At 38.4% G+C, this 26,173-nt stretch overlaps 1 protein-coding gene across 1 annotated transcript; it reads right to left on the bottom strand.

Annotated features, from left to right (window-relative positions):
- Positions 1-1,075: 1,075 nt before the first annotated feature.
- Positions 1,076-26,173, bottom strand: LOC143861005 (beta-hexosaminidase 3-like). Its single transcript, XM_077371889.1, has 14 exons — positions 25,374-26,173; positions 24,244-24,318; positions 21,586-21,621; positions 21,337-21,448; positions 19,499-19,569; positions 15,418-15,548; positions 15,273-15,338; positions 6,209-6,309; positions 5,996-6,055; positions 5,420-5,453; positions 2,242-2,340; positions 2,101-2,160; positions 1,742-1,992; positions 1,076-1,510 (listed from the first exon to the last, which is right to left on the bottom strand). Exons 1-14 carry the CDS (start codon positions 25,686-25,688, stop codon positions 1,344-1,346), a joined length of 1,578 nt encoding a protein of 525 aa, XP_077228004.1. The 5' UTR covers positions 25,689-26,173; the 3' UTR covers positions 1,076-1,343.

The raw sequence follows: 26,173 nt of genomic DNA on the forward strand, positions 1-26,173 counted from the left end.
GGGAGGTACGGCTCTGATACCATTTTGTGACGCCCCGACTCCACTGTGTAAATATTGTCCGGTTCTGGGTCTTCTACCCTCCCTGATTTTGTTTTCCAGCACTAACCGTGCCCGACCCACTCCACGGGGCCCACCCCTTGGATATGCTGAAAATGTGTCTAAAAGGGAGAGGGAGAATACACACACACACACACACACATATATATATATATATATATATATATATATATATATATATATATATATATATATATAGCTTAGGAACTTTCTCTTTTTCCGATGTGGGATCTTACAAAAATCAATTCCCAAATCCAAAACGAACATGAGTAGGGTTTATGGACCGGAGCCTGCCATTTCTCATTCCTGATCTCTCTTGATCAAGATTCCTCTTCATTTCCATTAAGAGGTTGATTTTTCAGTTCATTCTTCACTGCTATGTAACAACGATGACGACACCAGAACAGGGAAGCTCAGAAATTTATAGAATTAATAGCAGCTCAAAATTGCAAATTTCATGAAAATAATAAAACATTGGGGAGTATTAGAATGTTGATAAACAAATTTTGGAATTTTTTTCCATGGAAAATAATACTCAGTGAAAAAAAATAGGATTCAGTAGGTTTGCAATCATCTTTGGAAACAGGGAATTCTTTTATTCTGGGAAGAAAATCCATGGAAAATGAGTTTACCAAACTTTAGGGCCCTTTTGGATACCTCAAGCATTTGTATTTTGATTTGGATTTGAGTTTTGGATACAAAACACATCAATCATCTTCATGATCATGTTTTAAGAGAGAGAGAGAGAGATGTCTCGCTGCTGCCGGAGCAACATCGAGGAGCAGCGATGGTGAATGAAGTTGCCACAAATATTGATTTCCAAATAATGTCTCGCAGAACAGAGTTGAAAATCGGAAATCTAAGGATCTGATCCAGTTCAAAATATCAACTAAATCCAAATCTAAATCTTGTTGGTATCCAAACGTGGCCAGAAAATTCATTTTCGAACAAAATTTTCTATACACCAAAACAGACACTTTGGCTCTTGATTAATGAGGCAAATTGAACCACTGTCATGTGATAAAATGAAAACCTGACAAGGAAACATCACTACAAATTCAAACAGAAGAAAACAAAAACTAAACCAGGCAGGTAAGCATTGATAATTTTCCCTCAATTTTGAAACATTGAGTTAAACAATGATTTGCCTGAATTTTGAACACCCATTGGGACTATTTTCCCTCAGGAACCATACAATTGGTGGAGCCATATGAAAGTATTGCATGGATTGTTGTTTTCCATAGAATGTTCAAACAAAAAATTTCAGATCTGTTGTTCATAAATTACTATTGCTGATAGCAAGAGCCTGGGCCTTCTGGAGCAACTCGACCGGGTCCCGCCAATGGTGCAGCTGCAACTCCTCTTTGATTCAACAAACACCTGAAATGATCCAGCCTTCCTGTAGCCTGCCTTGGATCCTTAGCCAACTTCTCAAAGGATGTCCACAGCCGTTCTTCAGAAAAAAAAAAAAAAGCACACACAAAATAGATAAATTAATGAATGATTAGGCCAAACATCGAGAGCATCATTACAATGGCGCTCTCAAGAGCACCACATTATTGTTCCCCATAGCTAATACTTTGTAGTACTAGAATAAAATTAATCAAGAAGAATTCAGGCAACTTCCTAAAGTTTCATTTCATATAATCCCACATTAACAATCAAAGGAACCAGAATTAATTACCTGCCGCTGCTGCAGCGCGTGGCCAAATCGTTTGCTCAAGATCTGATCCGTCGATGTGCTCGCCCCACGTACAGACCTCACCCCCAATTAGTAATTTCTGCTGTTTAGGGTCTGTGATATTTGTGAGGGGCTCATTCATATAGAAACCTTGCCATGTGGCATCCAAGTGATCCAAGTACCACTTGTCCTGGTTACTGACAATGCACCTCAGCCCAGCAGCAACTGCTTTTTGCGCAACACCCCCACCTAACCTGTTAGTGATTTTATCAAAATGATGTTAAATATATGAAGCCCAAAAGATGAAAATTTTGTATAGAAGAAAGTAAACAACAATCTTTCCAGTATGGGAGTGGGACTACCAATTGTGCACCACAGTTTTTGGGCTCAATTTGTCTCCGAAGGTATTGAATGTCTCTTCCCTGTACATCTTACAAGTCGACATTAGAAATTTGGAAAGAGTTAGGATCAAAGAACAAGAACTCTGAGGCAAGGCTTTCTACCAGTTGACAATTTCATATCCATGGGCTAGTGCTATTTTCTGTGCACGCAAGACAAAGTACTCATAAGCTTGAGTCTCATTTAAGCCTTGCTTCCGTAACCTGAAAATAAGAGAGTCTGATACTCTTTATTTCTAGTAGATAATCAAGAGGTGGTCAATTTAGAGCTTAAAGAAGAAAAAAGATTAGATACATTGCAAAAGCTGAAATGCGATAAACTGAATAATCCCCAAACTCTTTGGACTTGTTTCCTCTTTCTATAAATACATGAGGGGGAGCTATCACCAAACTCTCTCTTTCTCTCATCTCTCTCCTTTTCTTACCCTCCAACAGAATCGAAGACATTTGTGCTGTATCGCCAAAGAAAAACATCATCTTGGATGATAAGGTAGGGTTTTTGGACTAATGTTGTATGTATCAGACAACAAATCCACTGTGCGTTTGTATCGTCCAACTAGACAATGGAAATGTACTGGGTGATGCATCTTGATATCAGTCAGTACTTTATAACGTTATCTCCATGGTGCGTAACAAGATTGAGTAGAAAAGGGACAGAAGGTGGTTATCCAAGACCTTCTTACAAGCAAAAAAGGAAGATAACTGTGACAATGCTCAGACGCTATATTGATTGTACGCTTGGCGCTTGCTGATTAATCACATGCTCTTCTCCTTTACATGGAAAACATCCATTTCTCAAACAAGTGCCCTCCTTAGATGTGCCCTGGCGGTGAGTTTTGTTCATTCTTTTGATGAAAGGGGAAAGGATTATTTTGAGAATATTTCTGTGAAATGGGTGACGTCACCCATTCCCGGTACAAATGTTCCCATCTCGGTCACTCATAATGCCGTCATTATTTTTGTCGAATCATTTATGTTTCCAATGGGAACCATCCTCTAAATTCCACTACAATGACGTAGACAGTTGACCTTTGGACTTTATGTAAAAACAAAAGATAAATCCAAAGAATTAATATCTGTCATCCTTGGATTCCGAATGTAATTCTTCTCACTTAATTCCACCAGCTCCAGAGCTTGATCTTCACATCACACTCACGAGAATATAACATTCCTACACTAAGGGCTCGTTTGACTACCATGACATTTTTTTTAATGATAAACTGGCGCCTCCGAGTGGTGAGAGAGGGGTTGGGTGGGTGAAGTGGCTAAAAATCAGAAAACAAAATACAGGAAACTAGTGTCTCCAAGTGGTGAGAAGGGGCTAAAAATCAAGAAAAAAAAAACTCTACTCAAAATCCGATCTACTGTTTCCTGATTTTTTGGCGCTTCTCATCAACAGAGACTAGTTTACGGTTTTTTGTTTCCTGAATTTAGCCACTTCACCCTCAACTACACTTGGAGACACCGATTTATCATGAAAAACAATTCACGGTAGCCAAACGTGCCCTAAGTATTCCATCACCAACTTCAGTTCCAACTTCAACCAAGAACCCCCCGTTCTAAGTCGTGCCCCTCAATTATGTCGTTATATCAAGGGCCATTCAATTTTGCAAAGCTACATCTCATCCTGAGTGCAAAAAGGTCAAGAAAGGTGAAATGAAGTTCCTGAAGAACAGCAGTAGCTAGACTTCGTCCTATTTCCGAGAAGAACACACCTTCCTGGTTGTAAATGGGTACACACATTAAAGTTTAATTAGGGTAAACGATGCCTTCCCGCATGTTGAGCTTCATGAGAAAGATTTCATGTCCATCATATGGACTTTGGGTTTAAGGGGAGGAAGAATAGGCTCAATGATTGTCAGATAATGCATTCAAGTGGAACGCGTAAGATCATTTGGTGTTCATCAAGAAGTACAGTGGAAGCACTACTATCATGTTTGTTTATGTTTGTTTAAGTGGATGGCATTGTTCTCACTGTGATTGACTTCTAGTCCATACGAAAGTTGGAGCCTTTTATATCAAAGATCCCAAGCTCCTGAGATACTTCCTTGGAATTGAAGAAGCTAGCTAATAGAAAGGATCTTCATTTGATCCTTTCTCAATGGAATTGCAATCTCGATCTACTACAGAAAGCATGGGAATTGGTAATAAACAAAGTAATTCACCCATGGAATTGGGAACATAAGTTTTTTCTCATTCTCTGAGGTCTGAAAATGAGGTTGTGGACTTGCTGCTAAGCAGGGAGATTTTAGTTCTTTATCATTGGGGCAATAATCTCTGCCCCCGCTGTAATTTCTGTTGTTTTTGAAACTAGAACAAAACTGCATGACACATGCATGAGGGTGCCATTATGGTTTCTGAAACTTGACACTGATGCCAAGAGATCTTGAATTAAACTTGCTAAAGCGATCGATCAAGGTTTTTCATTTTAAATTACTTTCGGTCAAATAAAATCTTTTGGGTCTTTTATGTAGTCATCAAAATGTCTTAGCTAATGTTGGAACTAGCTACGTTCTTAGTTGTACTATAGTCTTGAATCTTGATAGTCATGATTTTTCTAGTACTTGACCATGCTTTTAAACAATGGGCAGCAATTTCGGGCAAATTAACATGTTCCATCACATAATATTCACTGGTATAGTGGCATGTACAATATTTGCCTTGTTAGAAGCAAGGTTTTAAATTTCGACCGAAATCCGAAATTTCAGGTTTCTGTTGAGACCGAAACCGAAATTAGGTAAAGTCGAAACATTACAAAATTTCGACTGAAATTTGGAAATTTCGATCGAAATTCGTTTCCCTCAAAATTTAATGCCAAAATTTAAGGAATATCTCCAAAAAATCACTTTTTTATTCATTATTTAATATTATCCCGAAATTTCAGCCGAAATTCCGAAATTTCGGGGATTTCGTCAAAATTTGGTACGGGAGAAAATATTACTTTATTTAATTTCGATCGATTTCGTCCGAAATTTCGAAATTATGGCTGAAATTTCGGTTTCGATGAGGACCAAAATGCATTCTGAAACCAAAATTTAAAACCTTGGTTAGAAGTAGGAAATCATTGGAGAACTGGTAAATGATGTGATAAGTAGTATGTCTCTAGAAATAGCATGCTACATCCGACAAACTTGGTTAATGAACCGTATTGAATGTCTTTGACACCAATCTAACCAAATAAAATAGAATGAATATCATATAAGAAACTGATTTCAACTCCATATAGATGTGATAGCTATGTAAATATATGAGTTCAGGGAAATTGGATTATAGAGATTGTTACCACTTCTTTACATGAGGAGTTGTTGTCCAACAACCTGAAAATCAGCAATGCAATCATCAACATGTATCATAAAATTCTTATTAAATACCCAACAATGTTTTTATTCGAAAAGTATGATTAGAAGAACCATGACCTAAGTTACATAAGATGAAGAAACTACCCAACACAAAAGTATGATCTTAAACCATCAGTCATCTAATCCACACGTTCAATTACACAAAAGTGTTGTTTATACCTGTTCATCTCATCCAAATATGTTTTTGACTTTTAAACCGTGGAGAAAAATATAACTTATATGTAGCATTTGGAATATTGAATGGAATAAGTCTAACGTTCACTTGTATACCATCATGATGGAGTATAAATATATTGTGTACACACTGCTAAGGATTACTCCCTTACAGTGTAGGATAACATTTTTTTTAAAGGAACATATAGGATAACATGTGAAACACTCATTTTTCATGAAGGGGATTTGGGGACAAAAAAAGGACATATGCTCCAATGATAGATTCCAATAACACACATCTAGAATGATACTATAGTAAAACTATAAAAGAGCAACATAGAACTCACTTGTGTTGACTTCATCACCCCCCAAATGAACAAATTTGAACTTGAAGACCTTGCTGAAATCTGAAAGATAAAATGTTCAAGGGGACATAAAGCAATTATTGCTCATTCTTGCATAATGATCACTTTGTAGTTAAAAATTGATACATTTTCATGTAATCATGTGTTAACGCCTTATATCTCGATTATATATTTCATTTGAAATAGCAACATCACCTGAAAGAATTCCATCTATTACTTTGAATGTGAACTCATTACTCACATCAAGTGGCTGCTGGCAATCGACTGATGGCCATAGAGAAGGATAGCCAATACCCCTGGAAAAGAAACTTTTAGTCACCTGGAAGACTTTTAGAGAGTGAAAAATACATGCCACAAAAGCCAAGTACAGCATTAGTCATATTAAAAAGGAGGCAATCATTGAGTCTACTACCTGTGAAATTTCAAATTTAACTTGAAAAAATACTTTCCAAAAAAAAAAATTGAACTTGAAAAAAGATGCATACTTGCATCCACTACTCAGAACAAGTTCTCTTTTATGTCCCATAAGAAAGGAATGACTAGTAAATTTGAATTAAGCTTGATAGAACATCATGAATGGATGCATCAACTAGCCTAGAAAAGACAAATGAGGGATGGAAGCAAACAAAAAAACTCTATTTTAGTTTTTTTTTTTTGAAAAGGGCAACAGAATATATATATATATGTAAAAACAGAACCGAGGTGGTCCTGAAGGAACAAAGATAATACAAAGATAGCAGTACAATAATTCAAGGAGGTAGATAGTCAAAGCACTCAAACGCGGCCCGAAAGACTCCTTTCTTGGCAAGGGTGTCAGCTTCCGCATTGGCTGATAAAAAAACTCTATTTTAGTTGTTTGCATGGTACTTATATCATTGAAGGAAGATAAGAATGTTGCCATCCTAGTGTAATTTTATTAAAGGCCCATAACCCAAATAAACGGAAGCAACAAGCCAAGTCTTGAATTTAAGCAAAAACATTAAACAGATTTCCCAAGCATATTGGATGAACTTTACAAATGAGTCAGACACCTAAGAAAAGTATTTTGTTCTGAATTACACAATCAATTATATCATGTTAGAATAAGCCCAGTAGGGGCAATATAGTCTTTTTTTTTTAAATGGTAAATAATTGAATTAAAAAGGGAACCGAGAAGTTCCACAATATTTACAAGAGAGGGGCATTATAGTCATTGTATCTATTTCTATCTCTTAATATATAAATACTATAGTGAGGGAGAGCTAGCCCTAACTCACTTTTCTCTTTCTCTCTATTCTCTCTCACAACATGGTATTAGAGCCCTAGTGTTTCTGATCCCTAGGGAAACCCCGTAGCCTCTATCTTCTCCGCCTCTCCGAAAACCCTAACTCTTATCATCTCCCCCACCTAACCCCAACCATAACTCTAACCCTAACCCTTCAAAACCCACCCTCCACCACCCCCTATCTTTGAAGAAACCCAAAACCTAGAACTTCTAACACACAACTCTGAAGACGAGACGAGACAAACTAAGTTTCATGTGTTAAATTTGTCTCCTGAAGAGGAGACGAACATAGCCCTGAACACAACCCAGTTTTTCTCCTTTAGTTTCATGTGTTAAATTTGTCTTCTTTGTTTTCATCTCCCGCATCTCCTAGCTTCTCTATGGGCTCATCTCTGCACCTCTTCTTCACTCGTGCGATCGTCCTATAAGTCCCTCTTTTGATTAGTTGGTTTTATCCTTCGTCATCTCCACTTCTACTAGTCGTAGCCGTTGGTGTTGGTCTCTCTATTGTCGACATTTGTTGTCCTGATGGATCTTCCTGTTATTGTTGATCCCTCTATTGGCATGACCACTGAGGTCCGTGCTTCTACCACACCCTCGGCCCTTCTTCATCTTCGTCTTCTACCTTGGCACCTGTAGACAACTCTTACCCACAATTGACTACTGCTAAACTTGATGGGACCAACTACTACCAAGCTGGAGCACATCATCTCACTTGTATTTGTAACACATATTCTGACTGGATGCGATTACGCCGCGGCGATCTGTCGCTCGAGGTTCACTATGGCCAGTTTGTATCTCTATGTCAGCAGCTTGATGTGTTCCTGCCTCTTACATCAGATGTCATTGTTCTTCATCGACAATGGGAACAAATTCATGTAGTTCACTACCTTGATAGCCTAGGCCCTGAGTTTACTCATCTGCATCATCAGATCCTTGGGTCAGGCACTATCCCTTCACTATCTGAGGCCTATAATCGTCCACAACAGTGTCTTGGTGAGTCTCCGTCGCGCCTCCATGCTGATAGCTCTGCACTCGCCGCTTATACGACTGATAGTCGGCCTATTTGGGGCAGTGGCTCTTTTTCACGAGGGTATGGACGTGGCAGTGGTGGTGGTCGCGTTGGTGGCCGAGGCCGCCCCTACTGTACACATTGTCAGCGTGATGGCCACCAGATTGAGACTTGCTACACTCTCCATCCTGATTTTCGACTGTCTCCCGTAACTCATCTCTCGATGGCCAGCCCCTCCGAGACGCCTCTTCCCCCATCTAGTACTGTCGTTGCACCTGCCGATGATGCCTTTACCTTCACCAGGACAAATTATGAGGAATTACAGCGCCTTCGTCAGAGTACTCGCGCTCCCACCGCAGTTTTTGCCCAGCCATGTAATTCACCCACGACTTTACTCTCTAGCTCCGGGTCTTGGATTATTGACTCGGGAGCCTCCAATCACATGACTCGTAACTCATCACAGCTCATCCTTTCGCTCTTTTCCCTCTGACTATCAGACCATTACTCTAACTGATGGGTCTACTACCCCCATCATTGGTATTGGTATTGTGTGTCCTTCCCCTAGTATCTCATTATCTTCTGTACTCTGTGTTCCTAAATTTCCTTTCAGTCTACTTTCTGTTAGTCAATTAACGAAAAACCTTCAGTGCTCAATCTCATTCTACCCTTTGTATTGTTTGTTTCAGGATCTTTCGACTGGGAAGATGATTGGTTCGGGTCGTGAGGTGGATGGCCTTTATCGTCTTGATTGCAGACCTACTTCTACTGTTTTGCATAGCTCTGTGGACGCCTTCCAATGGCATTGTCGTCTTGGACATCCTTCCCTTCAGAGGCTCCATCAAACGTCATTAGTTCCTGCTTCTGTGTCTTCATTCCAGTGCGAGTCATGTGAACTCGGGAAGCACCACAGGGTGTCTTTTCCTTCCCGAGTCGTTAGTCAAGTTGATAGTTCTTTTCAGTTAGTTCATTTCGATGTCTAGGGACCTTCTAGGAACGCGTTAAATACTGGATTCAAGTATTTCATAGTATTTATTGATGATTATTCTCGTATGACTTGGGTGTATTTGCTCAAGGACCGTTCTCAGGTTTTTTTCAGCTTTTCAATCTTTTCATGCTGAAATAAAAACTCAATTTCCTTGCAATATTAAATATCTTCGTACTGATAATGCTCGAGAGTTCTTCTCAGCCACTCATGGCTTTCAGGATTATCTTTCCTCTCATGGGATTCTTCATCAATCCCCTTGTGCCAACACTTCACAGCAGAATGGTGTAGCCGAGAGAAAACTGAGCAATTTACTCGAGGTCACTCGTACCATAATGTTTCAGATGCGAGTTCCTAAGTCATTTTGGGGCGATGCGGTTTTAACTTCATGCTTTCTTGCGAATCGTCTTCCATCATTTGTCCTTCATGGCTCCTCCCCCATCCAGGTCTTGTATCCTAAACAAGACCCTTTTCCCCTCACACCTCGTGTTTTTTGGTGTATCTGCTTTGTTCATCTCTTGAGTCCAGGTCGTTACAAACTTGATCCACGGTCAGAACGGTGTGTTTTCCTGGGTTACTCTAGAACTCAGAAAGGCCACCGTTGTTATAGTCCTCATCTTCATCGGTGGTTTGTATCCGCCGACGTTACCTTCTTTGAGTCTGAGTCCTTCTCCCACTCTCCATCTTTGCCTAGTTCGGCCCCTCTGGAACCCGAAGTGCCTATATCTCTTCCTGTACTTCTTGAGTTAGTTCCTCTACCATCTGTACCTCCAAGTCAGCCTATTGTTGTTCAAGATGGCGATTCAGTCCCTGTAGCAAATCCACCACCAGTAACAAAGCATTATCATAGGCGGCAGCGCAAAGATGGGCCTCCAACAACTCCACCCGAACCATTATCTTCACAGGTAGAGATCCCGGTTCCATCTACACAGGTTTCGCCTATCCCTTCTCCTGTCGTTCTCAGCGACTCACCTATTGCCTCTCGTACTCGTTCTCATTCTACTGCTCACCCTCTTTCTAATTTTATCTCTTATGATCATCTGACTCCTACTTTTAAAAGTTTTGTTTCCTCTTTGTCTTCTATTGTATTACCACAGTCGTTACAGGAGGCTCTCGATCACCCAGGTTAGAGTGCTGCCATGGACCTTGAAATAGGTGCTCTACACTCGAACCAGACATGAGATCTGGTTCCCCTTCCCTCTGGTGCTAAACCTGTTGGCTGTCGATAGGTATTCTCTATCAAATACTTGCCAGATAGTACTGTTGAGAGACTGAAAGCCCGTCTTGTGGCGAAAGGATATACTCAGATGTTTGTAGTTGAGTACCATGAAACTTTCTCTCCAGTGGAAAAGATTCCTTCTGTTCGCGTTATTCTGTCACTTGCAGTTAATCATCTTCATCAATTAGACGTGAAAAATGCCTTCTTACATGGCGACCTTCATGAAGAGGTTTATATGGAGCAACCTCCAGGGTATGTTGCTCAGGGGGAGATGTCCTCTTCTGTATGTCGCCTCAGGAAATCTTTGTATGGCTTGAAACAGTCTCCACGAGCATGGTTTGGCAGATTCAGTGAGGCTGTTATGAGGTTTGGTTTGAGACAGTGCGTTGTAGATCATTCGGTATTTAGTCATCAGTCCTCAGCAGGATGCATTCTATTGATCGTGTGTGTTGACGATATCATCATCACAGGTAGTAATTCAGGTGGAATACAGAAACTGAAGACCTTCCTGCAAATAAAATTTGCTACAAAAGACTTGGGATGCCTTAGATATTTTCTTGGGATAGAGGTAGCATACTCCTCTCGTGGTTTGTCCCTATCACATAAGAAGTATGTTTTGGATTTTTTGGAGATAGGGAATCTTGGCGTAAAACCTGTATTGCACCTATGGATCCCAATACAAAATTAGTTCCAGAAGAAGGAGATTTGTTGGAGGACCCTGGCATGTATAGAAGATTGGTGGGCAAGCTCATATATCTCACTGTTACTCACCCTGATATATCTTATGCTGTGGGCGTAGTCAGCCAGTATCTGAGCTAGTCAGCCAGTATCTGAGCTCCCCACGTACCTCACACTGGAATGCAATGATTCAGATTCTTTAACACCTGAAAGGTGCATCATGGTCATATGAGAATTGAGGGGTTCTATGATGCTGATTGGGTTGGATCTCCTGCAGACAGGAGATCAACTACTGGGTATTGTACCTTTGAAAGAGGTAACCTGGTGTCATAGAAAAGCAAGAAGCAGGACGTCATTGCAAAGTCGAGTGCTGAAGCAGAATACAAAGCGATGGCGCACACAAGCACAGAACTTATATGGTTGAGATCACTTTTGTCTGAGATCAACATTGAATCTTCTTCACCGTCACAGTTGTACTGTGACAACAAGGTTGCCATCTATATTGCAACAAATCCAGTCTTCCATGAATGAACAAAGCACATCGAAGTCGATTGTCATTTCATCCGTCAGAGGATTCAGAAAAAGGGAGATATGTACTGTGTTTACTTGTTCCGCAGAACAATTGGCTGATATGTTTACAAAGCCATTGAATAAAGCAAAGTTGAATGATTTCTGTAAGCTAGGAATGTATAATTTATACATTCCAGCTTGAGGGGGAGTGTTAGAATAAGCTCAGCAGGGGCATTATAGTCATTGTATCTATTTCTATCTCTTAATATATAAATACTATAGTGAGGGGGAGCTAGCCCTAACTCACTTTTCTCTTTCTCTCTCACAACATATCACATAGGCTATTTAAAGGAAAAAAAACTTTAAGGTTAAACCGCTGGAGGTTCAGTAGACTCTAGAATCTAGAAAGCTTCCTGAACCACAAAATTTAGAGCTCCATCAAACCTATCTTGAACGCATAAAAGTAGAAATTGCTAAGATGCGAAGAGACTGTGAGAGCATGCAGAGCTTATAAATTCTAATATTAGGATCTGAGTGCAGTCCCTGGCATCTATCCATGGTTTTAAATTTCGGCAGAAACGAAACGAAATGATCGGAATATTTCGGTTTTGGCCACGGCCGAAACGAAATTTACATTAAGTTGTTTCTCTACAAGATTTCGGCGAAATTTCACCGAAATTCTGAAATTTTGCTGAAAAGTCGTTGAGCAGGAGATGTCTTTCACCAGCTATTGATCGCCTACCCATCCGGAGGGAAGGATCTTGCTTAGTCTTAGTCTGATTCTTTCGCCGGTTCAGGTGGGGCGGGGTGCCCCTCACCTCGCTCTTTTTCCCTCCTGGGCATGGTGTCCGGTTGGGATGGGAGAGTCCCTTTGTTTGCCGAAAAGGAAGGGCTAGTCCGTGTTCTTAACTTAAGGTGTATCTGCTCTCAAGTAAGTTTATAAGGGAAGGAATCGACCCACCTATTCCGACCGGGGAGAACAGGCCATTCGACAGGGAGATTCTGAAATTGCAGAGGTTTCCTTTCAATTTTCTTTTTTAGCCATTTTAACAAAATTTCCACTGAAATTTTAAATATGTCCACTGAAATTTAAAAATGTCCACCAAAATTTATGAAATTTCCACCGAAATTCACAACAAAATTCACAACAAAATTTTAGACATTTCAGTCGAGATTTTAAAAAGCGTAATCACTATGATAATTTTTACATGATTTCGGACGAAACAGAAATATTTCAGTTTCGGTGGTGGCCGAAACCGAAATTTAAAACCTTGCATCTATTTAAGGAAGAAGGATATGGAAACAAAAGCTACAAGCAGCATGAGCTTATGCAGTGTCTAAAGCATAGTTGCCAGAGTGTGAGGCGAGTGGAAGAAGCGATGCGTGAAACAAAAGCGGGAAGCGAAGGGTGTAGAAAAGAGAAAATGCGGGAAGCGAAAATCTCTAAGGAAAGTATACGAGGAATCATCGAAAGTCAACATGAAGGATGAGATAAGCCTCAACAAAAGCGAACAAGAAACGTATATAAAGAGAAAGGTATATAGTAGGTTAGGGAATAAGGTTAATGTAGGTTAGGGAGGAAGGTTAATGTAGGTTAGGGATTACAAGTAGTAAAGAGGACTTCGCGACTGATTAGAATTAAAAGTTATATAGATTTATAGCGTTACGGTAAGGTTTGTGTAAGAGGGCGAACCTTGGCGCAACGGTAAGGTTGCTCCATTGTGACCTGGTGGTCACGTGTTCAAGTCACGGAAACAGCTTCTCTGCAAAGAAGGGGTAAGGCTGCGTACATGTAGCCCTCCCCAGACCCCGCAAGGGCGGGAGCCTCATGCACTGGGCTGCCCTTTTTTTTTATAGATTAGCAGCGGTACATGTTGTTTTCATGTACATTTAAAGTTGAGATTTTGGAAAAATATCCAAATAAGTTTATTTGAAACTTAAAGATGACTTTTTAAGTTTTAATCTATGTTTCATCATTGCAGGTACAAGTGCCAGAAACTAACATGGGTATCGAGTTTCAGATTCGACAAACCTAAAAAAGAACGATTCATGGATTCGCCAAAATATTTTAATCGAGTCTCAAATTTTTAATAGTTTACTTTATAATATGGTTAAAACAAGTAATATATTGAAAATTTTAATAGGATAAGTAGATATAATGTTTTATTTCCATTTAAGAAACTTACTATTAGGATGAGTAAAACTAAAAAAACATGCGGTAATTGTAAAGTTGAGGCATAAGAAAGAAGCAGAATGTTGATAAATGACATAAAGTGAATCATTTGTCTCTCCATATTCATGTTGTTAAGATGCTAATTCCGTGACCACGAGGAGGACAATGGGTTGAATAATCCAATGATTGCATAATTTGTTAATAGCTTTATTGAACAGAATGTTTGCAAAATCATCACACATAATATATGTTGATCATATAGTATCAGAATCCATTTTATAGCATTCCAATGTTCGCTTCCTGTGAAATATCAGGCCTTGTGCATACCATAGCATACATGAGACATCCCACTACACATGCATATGGAACATTGTGCATACTGGCTTTTTCTTCTTCTGTACTTGGACTATGCTTTGCACACAATTTGAAATGTGCTCCAGGAGTATTCAGAAAAAAAAAAAACAAGTGCCAAAATTCGAGACATGTCCGACATGGGTACTTCACCCATTTGGAAGAATCCATGTAACATGGGCATTAATATACTTACTTCGACATTAACAAAAGGAAAAAATAATCACCCAAATAAAAACTGTACTCTTAATAAAGAGGAAGCGTGTGTGAATCACACTTCCCCTAAATTTGAGAAGCTAGAGGAATTTAGCTTCTAAATCGAATTTATCTTATGAAGCGACCTTCCCATCTAACAAGGATGCTTTCAATAACTATGTTTAGAGTTTTATGATAGGCTAGTCAAACCATGGCAGCATTGATTATTGTAACAAGCATAGCTAATGCAGTAATAAACCCAAAACCCAAAACTAGAAGGAAATCTAACTCCAGTAAAACCAGTTGACTAGCAAAGAGTCTCCTCATCCAATCCACAATGCTAATTACTCAATTTGCATTAGTTAAACAATCTTAAAATTTACAACGAATAAATAAAACCTACTATAGTATCACACTACGGCATATCTTTGAGAATCACAACCAAAGATAAAGGTACAAGTTCTTCCCAAACTCAAAACCATGAAATTTCAGTCCTTAGTTTAATGTTGTATTTTTCTTCTTTTTCTAATAAACTGATAGCTATTTTGAAAAAAAAAAGCCATGGAGTTTCAGTCATCTCGTTGTCCATTGATTCCAATCACCATGACAACAGAAAATGGAGGTCATGAAACCAAAACAAGATTCAGAATCTTCCAATACAAAATGTAATTAAAGTTTGATTAGGATAGTTGGGTCTTCTGTAACCTACCCTGATATCATATGGAATGTAGTATTTTAACATCTACATTTATAACATGCGAAAACTCTCATCAGAAGGGCTTAAAAATGATAGTCAAGTACTCCCAGGCTGCTAGAATAAGTATCCTGATTTATGTACATAATAAATAGTAAAAAGTTATTTAGGTTAAACCTACCATGAGAAAGCATGCCCTGGAACATCAATCTCAGCTAATATATTAACCCCACGTCTTTGGGCATACCTGCAAAATTCATGATCAAGTCATATTGGGGTGCACCAATAAGGGAATAAGCACACTGACAAACTTAGCAAGTACTTACTGCACAATTTCAACTGCATCGGCCATTGTATAGCGTTCTGAGAGAGAATAAGCACCATTCCACAGTTTTGGATACGAAGGTATCTCCAAGGGGAAGGACTGGGTATCTACGATATGCCAATGTAGAACATTCTGTATAGAAGTAAAACAAGATTGATCCATATAAGACAATGCTGCTAGAATATTGATTGTTGAAAGGTATTCAAGACAGTTAGATACGAGAGCAACTCTTAAATTCATCCCAAAAGTAATCAGGGTTCGAAATCATTCTAATAATATCTTACATGTATATATGCAAGTGGATAGTTAATCAGCAGGCAAAAGGAATAAACCAACTTCAGCAAACAAACATCAATTTTTTTGAATGGTAGCAAACAAACATCATTTTCTGAAGCATAGTCAAAGTGTATAGATGAGAGATAGTCAATTTTAGTTTAGTTCATTCGGTGATATAGGGAATTTAGTGATAAGCCATAGGTTAATCTCGTTCGCTTGTAGAGCACATATGCATGGCTCCAATCATAGAAGTAATCATTAGAAGATGAAAGTTGCCAAAATCAACCAGTATTGAACAGGGTCACCCTACTGCCAGATATACTTCTTGAAATCTTTTAAGGAGGGAAAAAAACCTATGACAATCAACTAATATACGCCTCTCCCAGTTATTACCAATTTAACATCATCAGCGTTTTTTAATGGAAATGATATTTTATTAACAAAAAGAAAGAGAACAAAATGGACATGTATTTCTATTACTATGAAATTAATAAATGAAGTGGTTAATGATGGGGTTACCCTTATCCTTTTTATTTTGAAAATTGACAAATATATTCATACTAGCAAAATTACAATGGGGACCCAGTAGTCCCACTAGATTTACATAGTATGAATTGCCCAGGAGCATTCTCCTTGGCCCAAAGAAAAACCCATTACCCCAATAGCCTCAATTTAATCGAATTTAGAAAAAAGTGCCAAATTTGTGGGACCCCCAAGTCAAGATCTTGACCTGCCACGTTACACCAATTTCTCCACTGCAATCCGCTGGCAAATTTGATTTTCAAAAATCCCGCTTGAAGGTCTAGAGCTATTGTGCGCCCCTAACCGTGCACGATAGCCAACCACCCAACATCATCATCCGATCTCTGGCGGCCTCCACCTTGAACCACCACCAAACACTGACGGCTCCCCATTAAAAATATATCAAATTCTTCCACCAATTTCTCCAAAACCTACTTCCACTAACCCAAAAATCATCCCATCCAAAAGTATACTCCTAGCCCTAACCCTAAACCGTAACCCTAAAGACTATACTACTCTCCCACCTCCTTCCCCAATCAACCCTAACCCTAACAACCTTAAAACTCCCCTCCTCTTCCTCCTCCTTCAAACCTTAACCCTACAAGGTTCATTGCCTCTATCCACAACCTCCCTCACCTCCATATCAAACCTCCTCCTTTTCCCCTGAATCCGAACACCCTTTTCCTTACATCAGCCTTTTCCACAGCCTCCAACAGCTCCCCCATCCATTTTCTCCATCAAGCCTAACTAGATCCAGCCCTTTCACCATCAAATCCGGCCTTCTCGAGCCCCGCATCGTCCATTCCGCCCATGGTCCCCTGCTTTCCATGACCCTCGGATCCGATAATCTACGGCCTCTACAGCCTCGCACCGCCTATAGCTGGCCTTCCATGGCTCCAGGTCTATCACCATATGGCCACCGGCAACCTTCACGGTTTTCCACGGCTCCAGATCCAGCTTCACAGCCTCCATGGCTTCAGATCCGGCCTCCACGGCCCCATATCCTGCCTCCACGACCCTAGATCTAGCCACCACGGAAAAGCCATGTTCCAGATCTGGCCTGCACGGTTCCCGATTAGGCCTCCGCGGCTATCTTTTGCCAATCATGGGAGAGATGGTAAAAAGAGGGTTAGCAATGGGGAGAGAGAGGGGGAAACAAGCAAGAGAGAGAGAGAGAAAGAGAGGGAGAATGAGCGAGAGAGAAAGGGAAAGAGAGCGAGACGAGAGTATGTGTTCCTAAGAAAAGGAATTTGTCCATTTTTTGAGAGAAAAAAAAGTAACAAAACTAAAACTCAATAGCATCTCTATGCACACCACCCTGCACAAGCTCATCTGTCACATCCGGTGTTTAAAAACACGGATGCGGGTAAAAAATGAGGCCTAGAAAAATCCTTGTCAACTCGACGTGGGCGCGGCCAAGAACACAGTTGAGTACGCGGTTGATGCGGTCATAACTCAGGAGAGTCAAAGGAGTTTTTATTGACTCTGTAGGGAAAAAAGCGGAACACGGTGGCAAATCGAGGAATGCGGCCAAGGGAAAAGGGAGTCGACTAGGGGAGTCCACGATGACGTGGGGGAGTTTTAAAACTATGGTCACATCATTAGCCGACCAATAAACATGATAGAAGGAAACCACTTTCCCTTTGATAATATCCAAGACGACTTCTATGGCATTATAGAACCTCCATGGGTAACCTTTTCCTCTGCACATCCAACAAATCACATTAAGAGAGTCCCCCTCCACAACTACTGACAATTCAATTGCAGTGTGGCATTTTAAGCCTCCATAGTGCTGGTAAAATTTGTAGAATTCAGCACATTAGTATGTTTTGTGACTTTTGTCCCCTCGGATAGCCGATTTGGCATTACATAAGAGCCTTGTGATTGTAGGCATCAAAAGGCCAATGTGAGAGTTTTTGGCTTAAAGACATTTGCCATGTCTATCTAACTTAGGTCTTTGCATGAGGAGTTTAGATTTCAAAGGTGTTTTAATAATCAATTTTATGGATAGCGAGGTTCATCATCCCTTTACTTCCATTTATCGCCCCTTGGGTATTTTGGTAGTAGTTTAGAATATCTTAAGAGAGAATTGAGAGATATTACAAAATGCATGCATCACAGGATCAAACACAGAAACCTGCAGTGGGATAATATAAGAACATTCATGAAAAAATGTAGGTGTTAGAATTCTAAGCTCACTAACAGACCACAAGGACTTATTACCAACTTTAACCAAATGAAGTATAGCTTAGCGCTAAAATCAAGCATCTTTATAATGTTAGTTCTGAGGTACCTTTTAACTCAACTTTGCAGCTGGACTAAGCATGTTTCTAGCTGTCAATAACGTTGACAATCAGGAAGTAGAATTTAATGGTGGGATTTTTGACCGAATAGTGGATTTCCATGTTGCCAAAAAAAGAAGGGGTTTCCATGTTATATTCCATCACATGCGGCGATCGGAAAATAGCGATGCAGATCGGTTTGCTAGGGCCGGTATTGGGGGGGATAGCTTGACTATTTTTTATTTCCTTCCTCCTTGATGGGCTGCATTCGTTGTATTTTTGCTTTCTTTGTTCTCTTGTTTTCGCCTTTTTGGCCCTTTCTGTATTGACCATCTCGGTGGCTGGTTTCTCTTCACTAGTGAAATGATCTATCATTGAAAAAAAGTACAATTAAATGGTTTCCAGTCCAGAAGATGGGTGGGAAACATGTAATTAGTTAATACAGTCAACCTTTTCTGATTTTAGTAGGCGTTCTATCTGCGATGTGTCCTATAAGTTGATAGGAAATATGAAGACAAGTAAATGGTTTAATAGTATGTTCGGGGTCTTTGAAAAAACTTTCTTTTAACTTAATAAGCAGTCGATGTCTCAAATAGGTTCCCTTGCAAAGAGTAAAAAGAAGAAAATTAGTATCAACTATGCAGGCACAAAAGCCACTCACCAATAAGCAAAGAGTTATGAAGCAAAACCATGCTGATGGATTCAAAGATCTTTCAACAAAAGAAAGAACCAAGACTGAAGATTATGCATCTAGATTTTTAATGTATTGTGAAGTATGCATGCAATATAATCTGTTCGACATTGCAAGTCAGGTTAGAGCAACTACTCATTATTTACCAATGTGCCCCCTTTATTTATCCAGAACACCCCTCCCCCTCGTAGTGGTTTTATAAGTGAAGATAATAGTCATATAACCACTACAAGGAAGCGTTCATGGTTAAAAACGGGGATGTATTTTTCATCACCATACATATACTTGCAGTGAGTTACTGCATTACATACCAACTTTGTGTAGGTCATAGCATCGATGACATTCTTTATCATCGGCAAAGGCTGATAATGTCGAGAAGTATCTGCAACACATTAACAACTAATGATTAGAAATCTCAGACATGAATCAAGATGATATTTTATTATCTATTGGAAATAATAAATCCAATAACAAAAATGGAAAAAGAAATGGAAAATTTCTCAATTTGTGTGTGCCATCCTTGCTAACGGTCATATTAATCTTCTATGCATCATAAAATTTATCAGATGATGGAAGATTCCAAAACAAAAGGAAAAAAAGAGGTAGTAACCTTGGACTTCAACATGACTCGACTTCGGAAACCTTGCATTGTAACCACTATAGGGAATGCCAAAAGTTTAAGTTAAACAAATTAAGATAGTAATAGAATGCTTGAAGAAACACTGGGGAATGAAAACAGCCCCCCTCCCCAGCTACTTCCCTTTTAAACACTCTTGCAGAAACTTTAAAACTCCATCAGACCTTTGGGCCCACTACTTAACCTAAAGCCCCCATCCTTACAAAACCCTCAAAGCCCAAAGCCTTGGAAATGAGAACAGCTCACTCTCAATTTCTTCTTTCCCCATTTCTCACCCCCACGGCTAGGGTACAACAGCCACTTCTCTACCCTCCCTTTTCTCCCTTCCTCTCAACATTTCCTCTTCCTTCCTTCATCTCTCTAGGCTGGGTTTGTAAGTCATCTTTTTCCACTTTCCTTTCCTTCCCTTTCTCCTTTCCTTTCATTCTTGTATTCATCCTTCCACCTTCTTCTCCTCTCTTTATCTTGATTGTGAGCGGTCCCCTTTTACCTATCTCGGACGTATCCTGCATTGGACGTTCAAGGCTAGACATCCGGCACGTTACTCCTATGTATAGAACACTTTCACTTTCATTTTTACCAGCCTACCCATATTTTTCTACCCCTTTGAACCCTCCCAACAGTCCTTACGCCCATATTTTACCCAGAGCAACCCTGCACTTGTTGCCCATAACCTCTACCATGCTTTTACCATTCACCCATCATATCCTCACCCTTTGGGACATCTTGTAGGCCGTACTAGTTGGATTTCATAGATTGGATTATTGGGACAGATTCCAGTTGATGACCGGTTGTTCTTCCAGATTAATTACTTACCTATTTGGAATTATAGACTGGAGCATGGTGTGGATAATTTAATTTTTATTGATGATTAAAATCATCGGCCAAGAATTTCTTTAAATTTTAAAAACCATTTGCTTATATAGATCATTCATGTCATGTTTAAAATTATCAGGCAAGAATTTCTTTAAAAACCATTTGCTTATGAATGGATTTCGGCCAAGGCTGGCACGAAATTTACCTGAAATCAGTTTTTACAAGATTTCGGTGAAATTTCCCTTTGTACAAAATTTCCACCGAAATTTTACACATTTCAGTGGAAATTAAAAAAAAATCAAATTTTTTGTCAAGTTTTTACATGATTTCAGCTGAAATTTCCACCGAAACCAAAATATCAACAGTGGCCGAAACCGACATTTAAAACCTTGGCTCTTACTAAACATCATCCGATTACATCAAACAGATCAGAGAATATCACATTGCATGCAGGAACCAACCTTGGACCTGATCTTGAGTAAGTGTACGGTAAATAAAGATCAGTCCAATAAGAAGGATGCTACCCTATCTGTACTTTAGACATTAAAATTGTCTGGGATGCAAAACATGGGGTTATAACCAAAACCCAAATAACTATACACAATAATGAGACATATGGCGTAGACAAAAGAGAATCTATAAGCAATAAAATAAAGCATAATATATGAGTAATATTCAGATTAAATGTTGTCTCACCAATTAGAAGCCCACGATACGAGAACCGTGGTTGATCAACAATAATCCATGGAAGAAGATGAACTTCAATTATCCGGGTTGTAAAGTTGAAATGGCACAATTGGCTAAAAGTCTGTAAGGTTTTCGTGCCAAAAAGAAGTAGTAAAGTAGGTAAAAATTTTATCCATAAAATGACTTTTCAGAAATTTTTCAATAATTAGACCTAGAGGTATAAAAACTTCATTGACAATAAGCATGACTGTAAGTAACCTGCAACCCATGGAGAGCCCCGTAAACTGTGTGTGCCTGCATACCACTCCCAAACAATAAAGTCAATTAGAGAATTTAAAGTTAGAAGAAAATCTAAAATAATTACATAAAATGACGGATAAATTGGTCAATAAATGCATTGTAATACAAGGATCTCATAGCATAAAGTGCAATGTTTCTGTTTTCAGAAGATACTTTTTAACCAACATACGACACCTTAATACCAATTTCGAAAACCAAGCTCAATACTGAATCTAGTTGTTCTCAGGACAAAAACTGCAAGGACAGCAATCACACAATAAGGGCTCATAATTCATGCCTGTGTTACCATCAAACTTTCAAAAGGACAAAGTAACTTTCTCACACTCAGTCTCCCTAAAGATTAATTACAATCTTTCAAAAATCAGTAGTGATGCCCAATAGTCGTTAAACAGTTTGGCCAGGGACTGAACACTGACTAGAAAAAATACCAGTTATAAGGGTCTTTCACAAAGTCGTCTGAGTTGAGAATCAAATCAGCTGATTTTAATTTATTTTAAAAATGTTGTCCTAATAGATTTTTGACTTGAACAATTTTTATGTCACACAATCCAGTAAATGAGAGAGGAAACCGAAAATTTTATATTTTTTTGGTTTCTGCTTATTTTTTCTTTTGCTTCAATTGGTGGCACTTTTAGCAATTTTCTGCACTCTTTCAAACCACTCTCCTGTATTCACTTGAAAACCAACTTGACAACATTCATCCGAAATACTGTAAATTGTCGCCCCAGATGTAATTTCTGAGTCAATTTTGAGTATTTGTAAAATGGTTGGTATTTAGTTTGAAGGTAGAAGACGGAATTCCAACGTAAACATCTGTGAGACATTGAATTGCAACATTGTGCAGTTCTTGGCATACACTGGCACTGTTTCAGAAAGTTCCAGTATGTATCAGTGGTGTTTTGGCATGTGTATTGAAATTTTGAGCTATATTGATGAGATTGCGTAGATCCATTGATCTGGCACCAGATCATGTATCTATGATGAAACTACTGGTAGATTAGTAGTAGTTCAAAAAGTTTGAATGTTTTTAATTGTTTTTCTTTTATTTTATGTTTTTCTTTATGCTAACATATAGGGATTTGCTAGGGACAATAGCACAAGGCATTTCGCGGATGGGCTGTTGCATGTGAGAGCAGCCACACATGCTCACTTTTCAGCAGATTTTGTCTTATTCATTTAATTTATCTGAGGTTGGCTGTTCTCACATGCAACAGCCCATCCGCAAAATGCCTTCTTCGATGACCTCTAGCAAATCCCTAACATATAATAGCATCATAGAGGTAGGGATTCAACAATATATCCATGATTTTATTATTAGAAATATTTTGTAATATTTTTATTATTTTTCGTCATTTCTTTCTGTGTTCTGAAATAACATAGGACCATCAAAGATGCTTGGATTGACACTGGATCCATGCATATATGATGATGATTAGTAAATGATTAGGAACATTTAGCTATTTTTTACTGTTTTATTTTTCCATTTTCCATTTTCTTAAATAAAATGAAAAGCATCATAGATGCTAGGATTTGGCCCTAGATCCATGCATCTACGATGTTAATTGGTAGACCACAAGCTATTGTTAATTACTTTTTTAAAAATAATATATAAAACAATTTAGATGCATGGATTTAGGACCAAATTTACGCATCCATGAAGTCCATTAGTAGACAACTATTAATACTTGATTTACTCTTTAAGAATGCTGTTAATTGGAATTAATAGCTGAACTGATTGACACTTGCTAACCCTATTGACACTTGAAAAACTTAAGTTGCAAACATATATAATATATCTAAAATAATGGTAAGTTCTGTGAAATCACCGGTCACTCCAAAAGCCTGATGGAGATGGCGTTATTTAATCTTTAATACTTTAACACTCCCCCTCACGTGAGGACCCACTTTCTAGGGTTGGCCTACACGTGGCACATGTGGCCCCTCTTTTGGGTTTGGCCATTGCGTGTGGATTTTTGCTATCAAGGAGGTTTGAACTCAGGACCTTTGGCTCTGATACCATGAGAAATTTACAGAATTTCTATTATTCTTAGACGATTTGCAATGACAATCAATTGGTACTTTTATAAAGCACTTACATGATAAATATAGAAATAAATCAAGGCAACTATGGAAAGAGATAAGTGTAGAATATTCTAATCTAACCTAATTACTAATCCAATCCAATTGCCTAATCTAGCTAAGTTGCCCCTTCTAACCAACTTTCCCAATCTATCTCCAAGATGATCCAACGGTGAGATCTTAATCCAATCCAACCGTCGGATCTCACATATTCTAACAAGTTCAGCATGTTTAATATAATGATTTTCAACTTTGTAAAATTTATTGTACTTTTCTCAATTTTCTCCAAATTTTGTAATTTTCGTTAGGATTTTTTCAGCTTAGGGAATGCTTGCCTGAAATCAAACTGCATCCCAAATAAAACAGTTTTGTCCCCTGAGCCATACCCAAGAGCCAAGTTTTCAAACCATGCTAGAGAGTGAAACCACCACATACTCAATACAATAAACTGCTTGCCTTAATGAAAACCCCTTACCACCAATGCAGATTTTAAAAAAAAAACAGTGTAGAATAAATAAAAAATTCAGCAAACCCCACCTCAAGATGTGCATATATTGGATTTCCAGTTGCAGGTATAGACAATTTGTAAGACTCGTCAATGCCAAACTGCAGCTGCATGACAACCAACAACAGTTTCCACACAATAGAAGTCAGCATTTTTACTCTGACAAGCAAAGCACTTATCTTACCTCTACGGAATTGTTCTCAAGAATAACCGGAAAAACAGCAACATATGCCGCATATACGAAAATAAAATAAAAATCTTGGATTATGGAAAGCCCAATGCATTTGAGAATAACATGCCAAAACAAAAAGAAAAGGTTTATGACTTAATGAGAAGATATTCACATTGCTGTAGTTAATCGTGCACATGGGAAGTAGGCATTTTAATCCAGCATAAAATCAATAAAACCACACTTGAGATTTTTTTAGGAAAAACATGTTTTGATTTTCATTTTTTGATAATCAAAAGCAACCTCATTTTTTGACAATCTTAGTAGAAAATCAACAAAATGTCACTTTGATTTTCATATATAAATACTATTTATGCTATTTTATGAAATCAAAACTATCTCCATTTTCTAAAAAGTTTGCATTATAGTAAGACTAATGTGTTTGAAAATTAACAATGTTTATGTGACTAACATCTTCACTTTTGAGATAAAAACTTAAAAGAAAATTGCTTATGAGAGTAAATCCACAATATAGTTGTTATATCATGACCTAACGACACAACATATTGGCAAAATCCATCTCAGCGTAAAAAGAAAGGAACTAACCCCAAGAATAATCTTTGACTTACAAAATTCTTGATAAGCAAAACATCAACAACAGATACTGAAAGCTTCCCAATTTTAAAAATCAAACCACTTTTCTTTCTTACATCCTTTAGAATGCACAATCAATGAAGAATGCACTAAAACAGATATTACAAAACATCAACAACAGAAACTCAAATCTTCCCAATTTTAAAAACCAAATTACTTTTCTTTCTTACAAATCCCATATGCCACACAATCAATGAAGAATGCACTATAACAGACACTAGGTTTTGTAAAAAATTACAAAATCAAAATTACATTCATTTTTCTAAAAACTACTAATGCCAAAGGAAAACACCCTAGATTCTTAAAAAAAAAACCAACCATCTTCACATTTAAGAATACCTCATCATCGAGCGAGAAAACAACCACATTCAAACCCTGAAGCACTGCATTAGAACCAGTCACAAGACCATCAACAACATGTGCTGCTTTGACAATCTCAAGAACCCTTAAAAACCCATCTTTCAGTATATTTGAAGGATCCTTATACGCGCTCCCCTTCATCGATAATCCAAAATCCTTACTCAAATACAGAGACTGTACTCCATGGCTCAATGACATTGGCATTGGCCATAGATTAACCCCATCAACAAAAACAACAAAACCAAGAAACCCTAACAAAAACCACACAGAGAAAGTCCAAGTTTTCCTCTCCATTTACAAAACCCTAGAAAATAGGAAGAGATAAAAGGGTACTACTCAAATCAGTGAATGTTTGGTAATTTTAAAGAATAGAATCTGAAAATGAAGAATATAAAGCACGGTATATGCAATGATTCTTGATGGTATTTATGGAGAATGTATGGATTTGGAAATCCGAAAGAAGGGGGAATGATGAAAACAAATTCCTAGCATGATATTGTTGACTTTGGCGAAGATTATTCGGAGCTGAAATGAATGGCAATTTGGAAAATGTATGGAGGGATCGAATCTGGAAGAATAAAGAAGGAGGCAAGCGATTTGGAGAGATTCGAAAATTTTGGATTTTTGGTGGGTTTCTTTGGGCAGAGACATGTGAATTTTGGTCCTCATTCTTTCTCTCTCTCACCGGTTTTTTTGTCTGTGTCGGCCACTAATAAAGTTCGTTTGCCTAAACTGCCGCCATTTTTGTTTATGACTGCAGAGAACATGTCTGTGTGAAT

The sequence above is a fragment of the Tasmannia lanceolata genome, unplaced genomic scaffold (assembly GCF_043159265.1).
Source record: "Tasmannia lanceolata isolate RefF3 unplaced genomic scaffold, GAP_Taslan_0.1 ptg000037l, whole genome shotgun sequence".
NCBI lineage: Eukaryota > Viridiplantae > Streptophyta > Magnoliopsida > Canellales > Winteraceae > Tasmannia > Tasmannia lanceolata.

What these genes read in the sequence shown, in the direction of transcription:
- LOC143861005 (XM_077371889.1), bottom strand. Translation starts at nt 25,688, where the DNA reads ATGGAGAGGAAAACTTGGACTTTCTCTGTGTGGTTTTTGTTAGGGTTT. An exon ending in CTATGACCTACACAAAGTTG is followed by an intron (nt 15,549 to 19,498) that starts GTATGTAATGCA and finishes ACTTCTATACAG; the next exon opens with AATGTTCTACATTGGCATAT. An exon ending in GGGTGATGAAGTCAACACAA is followed by an intron (nt 5,454 to 5,995) that starts GTGAGTTCTATG and finishes GCTGATTTTCAG; the next exon opens with GTTGTTGGACAACAACTCCT.